Source organism: Pelodiscus sinensis, chromosome 1, assembly GCF_049634645.1.
Source record: "Pelodiscus sinensis isolate JC-2024 chromosome 1, ASM4963464v1, whole genome shotgun sequence".
Taxonomy (NCBI): domain Eukaryota; kingdom Metazoa; phylum Chordata; order Testudines; family Trionychidae; genus Pelodiscus; species Pelodiscus sinensis.
This window is the reverse complement of record NC_134711.1, coordinates 37,040,297-37,052,577: the sequence shown is the minus strand read 5'-3', so window position 1 is coordinate 37,052,577 and position 12,281 is coordinate 37,040,297. Positions and strand designations below refer to the sequence as shown.

General features: G+C 39.6%; 1 protein-coding gene across 1 annotated transcript in view; it reads right to left on the bottom strand.

The window, feature by feature from the left end:
• Nucleotides 1-872: 872 nt before the first annotated feature.
• PANX2 (pannexin 2) overlaps nucleotides 873-12,281 on the bottom strand; it is a 33,753-nt gene continuing 22,344 nt past the window's right edge. The window contains exons 3-4 of the mRNA XM_075928095.1: nucleotides 6,319-7,770; nucleotides 873-2,615 (exon numbers count right to left, since the gene is read on the bottom strand). Of these exons, the coding sequence (XP_075784210.1) occupies nucleotides 2,254-2,615; nucleotides 6,319-7,770 (1,814 nt within the window). The 3' untranslated portion in view covers nucleotides 873-2,253. The remainder of the gene's footprint in view (nucleotides 2,616-6,318; nucleotides 7,771-12,281) is intronic.

Here is a 12,281-nt window from a genome sequence, read left to right as displayed (position 1 = left end):
GAGAGGTTTGACATTGCATTCAGTATGAGGTATTGAATGCAAAGTGAATTAAGCCAACACATTACAGAATTATGAATATTTGCTTAATACAGTCATCTAACCTGTGAACATATGGGAAGATATTCATTTTGCTGGCTAGGAAGTTGTAACTCAAGTAACTGCAATGATCTCCTTAAACTGATTGCAAATTTGGCCCATGATGCATTCTTTGATTCTGTGTTCATTAACAAATTCCTGATCTTTTGAGACCATTTTCTATAATTACTCAAATTCTTCACTTGCATGCAAGACCCAGTGAAACCATAAAGATTTTAGTTGGGCTGAAAAATATTCCCATTAAATTGTCTCCTACCCAATGTATTGCATACATTCAGCAGAATGTGCCTGCAGTGCTGATGAATATAGCAAACCAGTGCACTTTTACTTACCAGAAAAGTCCTGATGTGTCATTGATTTCACCTGAACATGAACAGAACACAGCTACTCAGTAGTAGAGTGAAGAACCAGCTTTGAAGTAGTCCCCAATTAAGTCCCCAACCCTGCAGGTAAAACTTCCTCTTGCATCAAGTTTTACCTAGATAAGGGGTTCAGAATCATGTCCTAAATATGCAGCTGGTCTTTTATTATTTAAAAATTGCAAATCAGCTTCTCAGCCATTGTCAGAAAAGTAAAATGTGCAAAAATGGAATGGGAACCCCCACATCAAAATCATATTTAAGAGGTTTACTAAAACAGCAGGGATGGCTAATTTACATCCCCTATCCAACTGTATCTAGTTTAATTTTTTCTCATTTTGTGATAGAGATGTGTCATTTAGCTATAAACACTACACATTACAGATATTCAGAATAATGTTTATTTATATTCAGTGCTATAGTTCATTAAATACTGGTATCATATATTCACATCTGAGGTAATATAAATTAAAAATATATTCAAGATTTCAGTCCCATACTTGTGCTCTCTATATTTTTTCTACCGTCATACAGAATTTTGAAGCAAACACACAGTAGTTTATAATTTTGAATGCAGCTGTGAATATCTTTTTAATATAGTCTCTTCTTGCCTGACTATGCTTTTGAGGAGAATGGTTATTGCATGATACATTTTAGTAGATTTGTTTTTTATAGTAGAATTTTCTCATAAAAACCACACATCAAAGTTATGGGATAAATGGGCATGAAGAGGTACTTTGGGAAAAGAAAGTCAGACTTTAAATCAGAATGATAACACATGCTGTAGGATTATTGACAATACATATTATGGCCCAGACCCAGAAAATGTACTTAAGCATGTGCTTAACTTTAAGTATGTGTGCATTCTCAAGTGACTTCTGTGGGACTACTCATGTGCTTAGTTAAGCATGTGCTTACGTGTGTTGTTGGATCAGAGCCAAAGAGAGACTGCAAACTTAAATAAACAATCCTCTTTAACTGTGCATTGTTTGAAAATATTGCTGGTTTTACACTATATCACTGTTGCAGAATTTTTTCATATCAGTGAAGCACCTGTGAAAATCTAACTCGGTTCATAAATACATTATGCAAAAATAAGCTGCTGGAATGACTTTCTTCCATCCATTTGGATAAAAGTAAAACCTGATTTGAAAAGCTATTCATTTTTAAATGGTAAAATATATTTAAGAAAATAAACTCTTTGTTTCATCATCTTCCATTGAACATATTAGCTTTTTAAAGCATACCTCTCACTCAAAAATTCAACAGACAGAAGTATTTCAACCCTTTTTGCACTATATGCTGGTGTTAATAAGATCTTATCCTAAATCTCCATTAAGCACAACATTAGTGAGCCAAAGAAACAACAACAAAAATATGTTGCTTGCATATGCCTTTTTCATAGAGTTCATGGAGAAAAATATTTTCCTTATTATTAAATTATTATTTAACTCCTGCCATTAAAATAGAAGATACACCTCACCAATATCTATTTAACTTTAATTAACCATTATAAATACAAAGGATATACTGTAATTGAAGAAGCTACAGCTAATTTGTTGTGCTTGGTTGCTCTTGGAGGTAAAGGTGAACTTTCATCCATTTTTTAAAAAATTATTCTATTTTGCAAACTGGTGACAGTGATGATACTGTCCTGAAAAACAAATTTGTAATATTACCAAACCCTATAGGCTGTATTAAAACTCTCCATGCTCATGCAGTGAATTGCATTGTTGAGGGTTCCGTTACAGTGGTACTGGACTTGACCATCAGATCATATCCATGCAGCACTATATCTTTAGTACTCCATGGAACTCACTATTGCCCTTGGTTCTTCAAATGCTGCCATCATTATCTGCTTTGGGGCAGGTATGGAGAGTATTTCTCCTGCATCAGTTGGTGAGTGAATACTACTGTCTATAAAGCTGACTACATCTTCTTCGTGATCTTCATACAGTGTACTGACGTGCAGCAGAGGGTGAGTAGGATTACGATTCAGTGCAGCTGTTGGTTCTGGTCTGATGTGGCTCAGGGTTATATTTGTTGCAGTAGAAGTTGTTGCTATATGATTATGATTACAGGAGAGGTAAGCCCCAGCAGTAGGGACAGTTCTGCAAGTCTCAGACGAGTTCAGAATCTCTTTCTCATGATTTGGGGTGACTGAAAGAAAACAGAATACAAAATAAATCATTGGCTCGTCTATTTTTCTCATCTTGGGGCTTCGATGCTGCAGTGATTGATCTGCTGGCAGTTGATTTATCGCATCTGCTTAACTGCTTAGATGAAAAAACTGACCTGTGAGTGCTCTCCCATCGACTCCAGGACTCTACCAGGACAAGAAGAGTAGATGGAGTCAATGGGAGAGCAGCAGCCCCTGACAGCCTTATCACATGGAAAACACCATGGTAAGCACCTCTTTGCTATTTGCGTAGCTGAAGTGGCGTAGATTAGATGAATAGTGGGGAAGGGGGGAGAGGCATAGAGTAGACTAGGCTTAATTCACTGTATCCTGATCCCATGGAATTAAATGGGATTCTTGCCACTGATTTCACTAGTAGAAGGATTGGACCCAATACACAAGTTTAATTTGGATTCTGAGAAAGCTAACGAGAAGTCCTGTGGCACTTTATAGACTAACAGATTTATTGGCGCATAAGCATTCATGGGCAAAGACCCACTTCGTCAGATGCATGTAATGGAAATTCCAGGTGCAGGTATAAATATACAGGCTTAAGAAAAGAGTTCCAATCAAGAGTAAGGCTAGAGATAATGAGGTCAATTCAGTCAGGGAGGATGAGGCCCACTTCTAGCAGCTGATGTGGAGGTGTGAATACCGAGAGAGGAGAAACTGCTTTTGTAGTTGGCTAGCCAATCACAGTCTTTGTTTAATCCTAAAATGATAGTATCAAATTTGCAGATGAAATCTGAAATAGTTTTGGGGACAATTTATACCTCCAAACCAGTGGCACGGCTATGGGCACCCGGATGGCCCCACAATATGCCACAATATGCCAACATTTTTATGGCTGACGTGGACAAGAGCTGAGGAAGCATTGTTCCAGTAGTGCCCCTCCTCTACTTACGCTACATTGATGACATCTTCATCATCTGGACCCACGGGAAGAAGGCTCTGGAAGAATTTCACAGTGACTTCAACAATTTCCATCCCACCATCAACTTCAGCCTGGACCAGTCTACACAAGAGATCCACTTCTTGGACACTACAGTGCAAATAAGTGATGGTCACCTAAACACCACCCTATACCGAAAACCTACGAACCGCTATGCCTACCTACATGCCTCCAGCTTCCATCCCAGACATACCACACAATCCATCGTTTACAGCCAAGCACTAAAGTACAACTGCATTTGTTCCAACCCTTCAGACAGAGACAAACACCTACAAGATCTACACCAAGCATTCTTGAAACTACAATACCCACCTGAGGAAGTGAGGAAACAGATCAACAGAGCCCGACGTATACCCAGAAGCCTCCTGCTACAAGACAGGCCCAACAAAGAAAATAACAGAACACCACTGGCCATCACCTACAGTCCCCAGCTAAAACCTCTCCAATGCATCATCAGCGATCTACAACCCATCCTGGACAATGATCCCCCACTCTCACAGACCTTGGGAGGCAGGTCAATCCTTGCCCACAGACAACCTGCCAACCTGAAGCAAATTCTTACCAGCAACTATACCACCACAATAACTCTAACTCTGGAACCAATCCCTGTAATAAACCTCAGTGCCAACTCTGCCCACATATCTACACCAGCGACACCATCACAGGCCCTAACCACATTAGCCACACCATTATGGGCTCATTCACCTGCACATCTACCAATGTAATATATGCCATCATGTACCAGCAATGCCCCTCTGCCATATACATCGACCAAACTGGACAGTTCTTACGTAAAAGAATAAACGGACACAAATCAGATATCAGGAATGGCAATACACAAAAACCTGTAGGAGAACACTTCAATCTTCCTGGACACACAGTAGCAGATTTAAAAGTAGCCATCCTGTAACAAAAAAAATTCTAAAAACAGACTTCAAAGAGAAACTGCAGAGCTACAATTCACCTGCAAATTTGATACTATCATTTTAGGATTAAACAAAGACTGTGATTGGCTAGCCAACTACAAAAGCAGTTTCTCCTCTCTTGGTATTCACACCTCCACATCAGCTGCTAGAAGTGGGCCTCATCTTCCCTGACTAAATTGACCTCGTTATCTCTAACCTTACTCTTGATTGGAACTCTTTTCTTAAGCCTGTATATTTATACCTGCCTCTGGAATTTTCACTACATGCATCTGACGAAGTGGGTCTTTGCCCACGAACGCTTATGCTCCAATAAATCTGTTAGTCTATAAGGTGCCACAGGACTTCTCATTGTTCTTGCAGATTCAGACCAACATGGCTACCCCTCTCTGATACTTGAGAAATCTAAGATTGCCTCATGACAACTTTAGCTTTTGAAAATTATAGCCCTGGAAGCACATTACAGTGTCACTAATAAGTTTACATTTCTAAGCATTGCCTATGTGAAACCATACTCACTAAATAAGCAAAAGTCAATTTAACAGAATTTAGGGATGTTTTAATATTTCATCCATAGATTCTAGCCAGTGCTTTGCAAATGTTAAGATTTAACGTTTCAACCAACCTTAGAGATTCCTAAATATACAAGATAGAATATAAAAATATTGATATTTTCAATGGAATATAAAAAAAGAGAGGACCCATACCGCAAGTCATTGTTCTAAATGAAATAGCTCAACAGTATGTAATTCAGAGCTTGAAGGAACTTGCTCATTCGAAAGCATTCTTGAGTAGGGTTTAAGGTTGGCATAAAAGCTGCTATTATAATTATTTGGTGCTCACAAATTAAAATATCAACACTTGTTTATATAAAGATAATTGAGATCAGAAACCCCCAGTAGCTTCTGGGAGTTGGAGTCAGAACAGACTCCTGGATGAATAATGCTGCGGCAAGTCCTGCTCACATACACTGAGGAGTTTGAGGACTCCAGAAAGGAGCATAAGGATTTGGAAGTGACAAATATTTAGACCTCAAGCAACTTTTCTGCTGGGCAGTGAGGATATAGCAGCTCTCTGCAGTGGTTCTATCTAACTGCTCCCCTTAGCTTCTTACAATCACTTGAAATATTTGTCTTCACAAAACACTTCTGAGCATAGGTGCTGACTTCTATTTTTCAAAGGGAAATTTAAATGTATAGTAAGAATTAAAACCTAATAATAATCTGAGTTTTGGAATCCTCAAGCTTCGAGGCATAAGCCAACCTCTAACAAAAGTGGAATAGAAAGTCTTCCCTAAGAAAAATTTCTATTTCATAATTGCCTTCTGCAAAGTTTCTTGCATACTTCTTCTACATTCCTCACAAGTAGCTACTCCTGGCCCCTCTCACACAGGATACTGGACCAGATGGAACACTGGTTTGATCTACCATGGCTGTTCCTGTGTTACTGGAAAATGAGTGAAAATGAATAGTACTGATAGGTAAGGGTGGGGTATCCTAGGAACCAACTCTTGCCTCTTTTCCTGGCAAAACTGGTGACAGTTTCCTTACATCAATTAAAAATTATGTGTAAAATCTTATTAATGCTGCAAAATATCTGTAAGGCAGAAGGATATGTTGCATAGCTCTACTACTCCTTATCATATACTAAGAAATTCTATATAACCCATTTAAGCAGCCCACTTGCCCTTTTATCATTAGTTGTTTAGAAATGTAATAAGACAGAACAAACCTACAGCAGATGGCTACTCCAAATTCTGGCCTGTTCAGTTTATCACTGTTGAGATGGAACTGCAATGACATATTGTACCTTTGAGAGAAGAGGTGACATGAACTACGACGTTCTCCTCTTGGCTTAAAAATCCACCTTCTTGGCTTTTGGATGTTGGCATTGAGGCAATGACTGGAATCTCTGGCTTGGGTTTTTTACTGCTAAGTATATATGGTTGAACATCCAGGGAAAAGTGCCGTGTATGTTTTTTCTCATTGCCTGTGCAGGAGATGGTGTTTGACTCAGTTTTATGAGATGATGATTGCTGTGAGGTTTTGGAAGAGGACTCTAGCAGAGGAGCGATGAGGCTATCAGTTGCTGTTTTCCTGCGCACTGGCTTCGGCTTCTCTGGTTTGTGGTTTTCAACTTTCATAATGGCTAACTGTTCTTTGAATGGCTGAGGAAGTGGATTGCTACTCGGGATCCATTTCATTTTCTTCCGAGGTCTCTTAATGATGAGCTGTTCATTGGCATCAATGTCTGCGGGATCGACACTGGGGTCTATAGTCTGAATCCCTGAATCACGCATAGTTGGTGTGACATCATGATTAGACTGGGCCAGGGCTGCAAGCAACTGGCGCACCACATTATCGTACATCAGATCACTTTCATTTGTTATGAAATCCAAGCGGTTCAGGGATTTTATATGGTCCCGATTTTCATTGCAAAACATTGCTAGAATATTGATGTCACAAAACTGAGATTTTTGCCACTGTTTCTTGGTCTTTATTCCAACTTTGTTCAGTTTATCAAATATGAAGTTTGACTTGCGAAATATGAAAAGGTGAACTAAGTTGATAAGAATGATCAAGTTCATAAAACAGAGGAGGACAATGTCTACTCCAGCAATTATCCGTTGCAGCTGGACTGCTGGCAGCTTGCAGTTCACTCTGATGTACAATTTGGAGTTGCTTGTTTTGTCAGGAGGCTCTCCTAGTGCACAAGTAAACTCATTTTGCTTCTGTGTAGCATAGTAGGTGGATAAGTATGTAATTGGTATAATGCTTAAAAATATGATAAACAAATGTCTCGCCAGATAAAGTTTAGCTAAAAAGTTACTTCGCCCTCTTCTTTCCAGGTATTTTTCAAACAAGTTCTGTTCGGGGCTTTTTTCCTTTTCTGCATTCTCAATGATTTCTCTTTTTTCCCTCTCTGTGATCCCTGGGCCTTTGGATTGTATTTGTTTCTCTATTTTCGGCGCGCGCCCTTCTGCTGCACGGTGATAGCAGTTATCGATCTCCTGAAGCAAAAAATTAAGCTCAGAAGTCAGTCTGGTGGAAGCCAGAAACTCCCACCCAAGAGCTGGAATGTACATTATGCCAGCAAAAGCCAGCAGTGCATACGGAAGGAACTTATGCTCAAACAAGGAGGGCCAATGGCTGGCATCAACTCCTGGCAAGGCATCTTTTAGTTCTGTCCAACAATATCCTCTGGCATACAAGGCTTGGTCACGGGTGAAGTTGTGGGGTGTATAACAGTATATTGGCTCCTCTGTATAACAGAGAGAAAAGTCACTGCTGTGCATTTAACCTATAAAAGGAGCTCTGTAAAATAAATATTTCAAATGATATCAATTTTCTTTTACTGTTTCTTTACCTGACCATCAAGCTCACAAAGTTTTAATATGACATAATGACAACCTGCATTGCACATATTTTCACACACCCCAGACAAAACTACCTGCTTGTAGAGCATTAATAAACTAGAAATATAAAAAAAAGTTTTACAAATTATGTTGGCTACCACTTCCAATGCAAAACTCCACACTAAATGCTGAATAGCTAATGAATAGGATAGCCTTAATCAATGTACATTAGTTGAGACTGTTATATCAAAATTACATAGCTTCCCTATAGAAATCAGCATAATATATGACTCACCTTAGTAGAATATTTTTCATTAATAAAGCCAAATTATTTGTAGTTGAAGACAATGAATCTAATCCTGTGCAAATTTACAGTAACAAGGATTACTGTACTGAACATGGAAGAGAAAATTTAAACTTAATATTATCTAAATAGTGGGTCAAAATTCATCTCAATGCACCTTTGATTTCAGTAGAGATACACCAACAGAGAATCGGTGATATTAACAGTGTATTTAGCATTATAAATATTTATTTTTATTATAAATCAAGTCTAGTGAAACTCGGAGTACTTTAGCAACTCACAATGACACAATAATGATCTTGACCTATATATGCTCTTAGAGGAGAAAGCATGCATGCGCTGTATCCCTGTCAGCTCAATGATCTGTACCTAGAGAGTACTGGACATGGAGTATATTTTATAGGGTTCTGACAGGCATTACAAGGATCAGTTGCTAAATCAGACCTACATTAAGTAAATATTTTTCTTCTTGAATGCAGAATGTGCCAAGAACACCAAGCTTGTTTCAGTTATAAACTCCAACTGGGACAAACAGAATTAAAGGGTCAGTGAGGCTTCTGGGTCTTTAACAGTCGTAACATTCCTTGGGAGCTGTTTTATTTTATTGCAATATTTGAATTAGTCCCTCTAATGTTTAAACCCTTCCTTATAAATCACATGCACAAAGAAGCTCTAATCTTTGCTGCAGCAATAGGCAAAAAGGCCCCACCTGCCAAACTTACTGAGCCTTGCAAGGGAAACCAAAGAGTTCTCTTGTGCTGTGGAAAGATCCATAGGCACATGCACATACATTGATTTAGTTACATGAAAACCCACTATACCTCAGGGTTAGTTTTTAGGTGTTTTGTGGGCTTCTTTGAAGTAAGGCACTGCCAGAAGGATTAGTTTCTAAAGTGCAACCAAGCTGGATGGTACAATCACAATACATATTGTTAAATAACAATACAAAATACATTCATTTGATAGGTCTTATTAATTATAATTAAGTACCTTTAAAAAAAAGAAAGTGAAACAATACCTCAAAATGATTCAGTTCCAACCTTTCAGATAAAGCAATTTAAGAAGAGTATGTGAATGTTACTCAACTTCTCATTTAAACTAATTTTAGTGTATTTCCAGAGTCTCTTTACTTGAATATCTTTTCTGGTTGCCTGAGCACCAAATTTCATCAATTCAAAAAAATCCTAGCTGCAGCATCTACCACCTGCTTCTATTTGGAAAATGCTCATTGGCTCCCTTGTTTCTGGCAATCATATCACATCCCACTACTGACCATGGGAAATGCATTCTGAGAAATTCCAACTCCTGCCTTGAAGGAGCTGGTTACTATTACTTCCTTAGGCTGTGTCTACACTGGGAAAGTTTAGTGATAAAAGTGTTGTTGAAATGCAAAAAATGAAAACTGGTCTTTCTGCCTCCCATTGTTGACATTTCATGGCCACATTGCTAGGTCCTTTGTCAACACAGCAAAGCAATGTGGGTAAGCATCCCACAGTGCAGTGTTGTAGAAAGCCAGAGCTGATTCCTGCACTTCTTGGGATTCTCTCTGTGTTCTCCCACAGCATTCTCAGCTGCTGGGAGCAGCATCATGAGTAGCTCTGTGAGTCCCTGCTGAGGAATGTCAAAGCAGCACAGCAGCCAGTCCCCTCTCACCCTGTAGCAGCTGTCTGCCTGCTGCTGTGCTTTTAGCAGGGCAGAATGGGAGCATTCCAATGATTTTCTCTTTTTTTTTTCATTTCCCAAATGGATCAGCTCACTCAGCTGTCATATACTTTTAAGAACTTTGGAAAGGGATGGGGCACCAGAGATCACAAAACACTGAGCAAAGCCATCAGGGCAAGCATTGAGGGATACTGGTGGAAGCCAGTTCTCTCGACAAAACAGAGTCCACACTGGCTCTTTGTTGACAATAAAGGGAGGAGAAAAGACAAAAGTTTCTCACAGGTGTAGAAGTTTTTTGTTGCCAAAATTGGGTGTTTTCCCAACAAAAGTCACACTGTAGCGTGTAGGCTCTCACTGTTTTGTCAACAAAAGGCAGTTTTTGGTGAGAAAATGTGCCAGTGTAGACAAGGCCTTACTACTAAGGTTTTCTTCCAGATTCAAGTAAGTTCCTATGGAAGAAAAGTTTCAGTTAAAAAAAGTAGCACAGACACTGACTGCAGTTTCTTATTTCCAGAAACATATTTAAATATCTTCCATGCCCTCCAAGTTAAGTTTTGGAAAAAAACAATTTGTCCTGTGGTAAAGTATGTAACCATTTTTCCTAGGTTACAGTATGAACTATACAAGAAACATGCAGAGTAAAGATTGTATACAATTGCTTGTGTAACCACCACCAGGTGGATTTGAACCTGGGACCTCTGAAGCAGAGTATAGGAGCCTCTACCCTCTGAGCTAAAAGCCAGCTGGCTTCCAGCCCATGCTGTAGTGGTCTCTTGGTCTTTACAGTTGTTGTGGTCTAGGTACCACCTGCATTGCTCAGTAACCACACTAGGTGTGTGGGTTACACTTGCACAAAGCAATTGCATTTATTCCAGATCCATGAGCCAGCTGTGTTATGAATAAATCAGGAACATAGGGGTTTTTGCTTTGTTTTTCCTGAGGTCTCACAATTAAGATAACTACTCTGATGTTTCAGTACAGAACTGCAATTTAATAAAGACAATCACAAAATCACCTATGTAGACTTTTTATTTATGTGCATGCACCATGGATTGGGCAGATATCTCAGATTTGGCACAAGAAGTGGTATACTTTGGTATTAGAGATGTTAAATATCGAATAACTGACTAATCGAATAGTTGATGCATTTTGATAGGGTGCCTCCACCTTCGAAGTTGATTAGTTGATAGGGTGCCTCCACCCTAAGGTTGTTGTTACACTTCAAAGGTGAAAGTGCTGCATGGAGCCCAGGACTCCCCTTCTGCCCCCGGGCTCCGTGTGGCGCTGCCGCTTTGAAATGCCGCAGGGAGCCCAGTATCAGGTCGTCATGGCATTTCAAAGCGGCAGTGCCGCATGAAATCAGGGGTCAGCGGGGGAGTCCCCAGCTGATCCAGGGCTCCATGCACGCTGCTGCTTTGAAACACCACATGCAGCTGGCACACCCCAGCTGGCCCCAAGCTGCACGTGGCATTTCAAAGTATCAGCACTGCGTGGAGTCTGAGGTCTGGCACCAGGCTCCAAGCGGCGCTGCCACTTTGAAGCACCCCCTCCACTTCTCCTTCCTTTCTGCCTCTGATAGAGGCAGCAAGGGGATGGAGTGGGGGAAACAACTAGTCGACTAGTCTGTCAACTATCCAATAAGCATTTGCTTATCGGATAGTCGACTAGTCTTTCACATCCCTATCTGGTATAACCATTTAAATATACAAACTCTACAACTATGTATACCACATAGGGGAGAATATAGGGGAAAACACCATAAAGACATTTCTGTGTATTTAAAAAGTCATGATGGACTAACAACTAACTGAGATCTTTAGACTCTTTCTATTGACTTCTTTCTATTGATTCAGCAGGCATTGGATCAGGTATAAAGTACTCTAAAGGAGCAAACCTCTATAGATAAATGATAGGAGTCCTTGCTCTGCAACCATTTCATTCACAGTGATCAGAAATAAAAATCTGAAGAGTTGCACTATGATGTTTGAACCAAACAGAGTCTTAGTTATTAGCCAGGACTTCAAATACAAGTCAAGTAAAGGAAGTCAAAGTTCTCTGATGAGAGTTTGCTAGCTCTTCCATTGTTAAATTTTTGTTTTTCAGCTGCTCTCATTGATGGTGTGAAATGGGAGTTTTGAAGTTCATTAAGGTTACTGAGCACATGGAATATTTTTAACTGGTGTTTTGCTTATTGATGCCATTTATTTAGACTAATGTATTGTTTTACATATTTATTACTAGACTATTTACCCAGTATTGCTCGGTCCTTAACTCAAATAAGTTTTATTTTTCTTCATTTCAATCTTTACTTTGGGGTAGGGCTGAAGAGGGGTTCATTATGCAGGCTGTCCTGAGGAGAGAGGACAACCCCAGCCCTCTCTCAGAGCAGCAGCATGGGCCAAGCTGAGAAGCATCTGTCCATGCCATTGCAGCTGGCACAGCCAGGAAAGG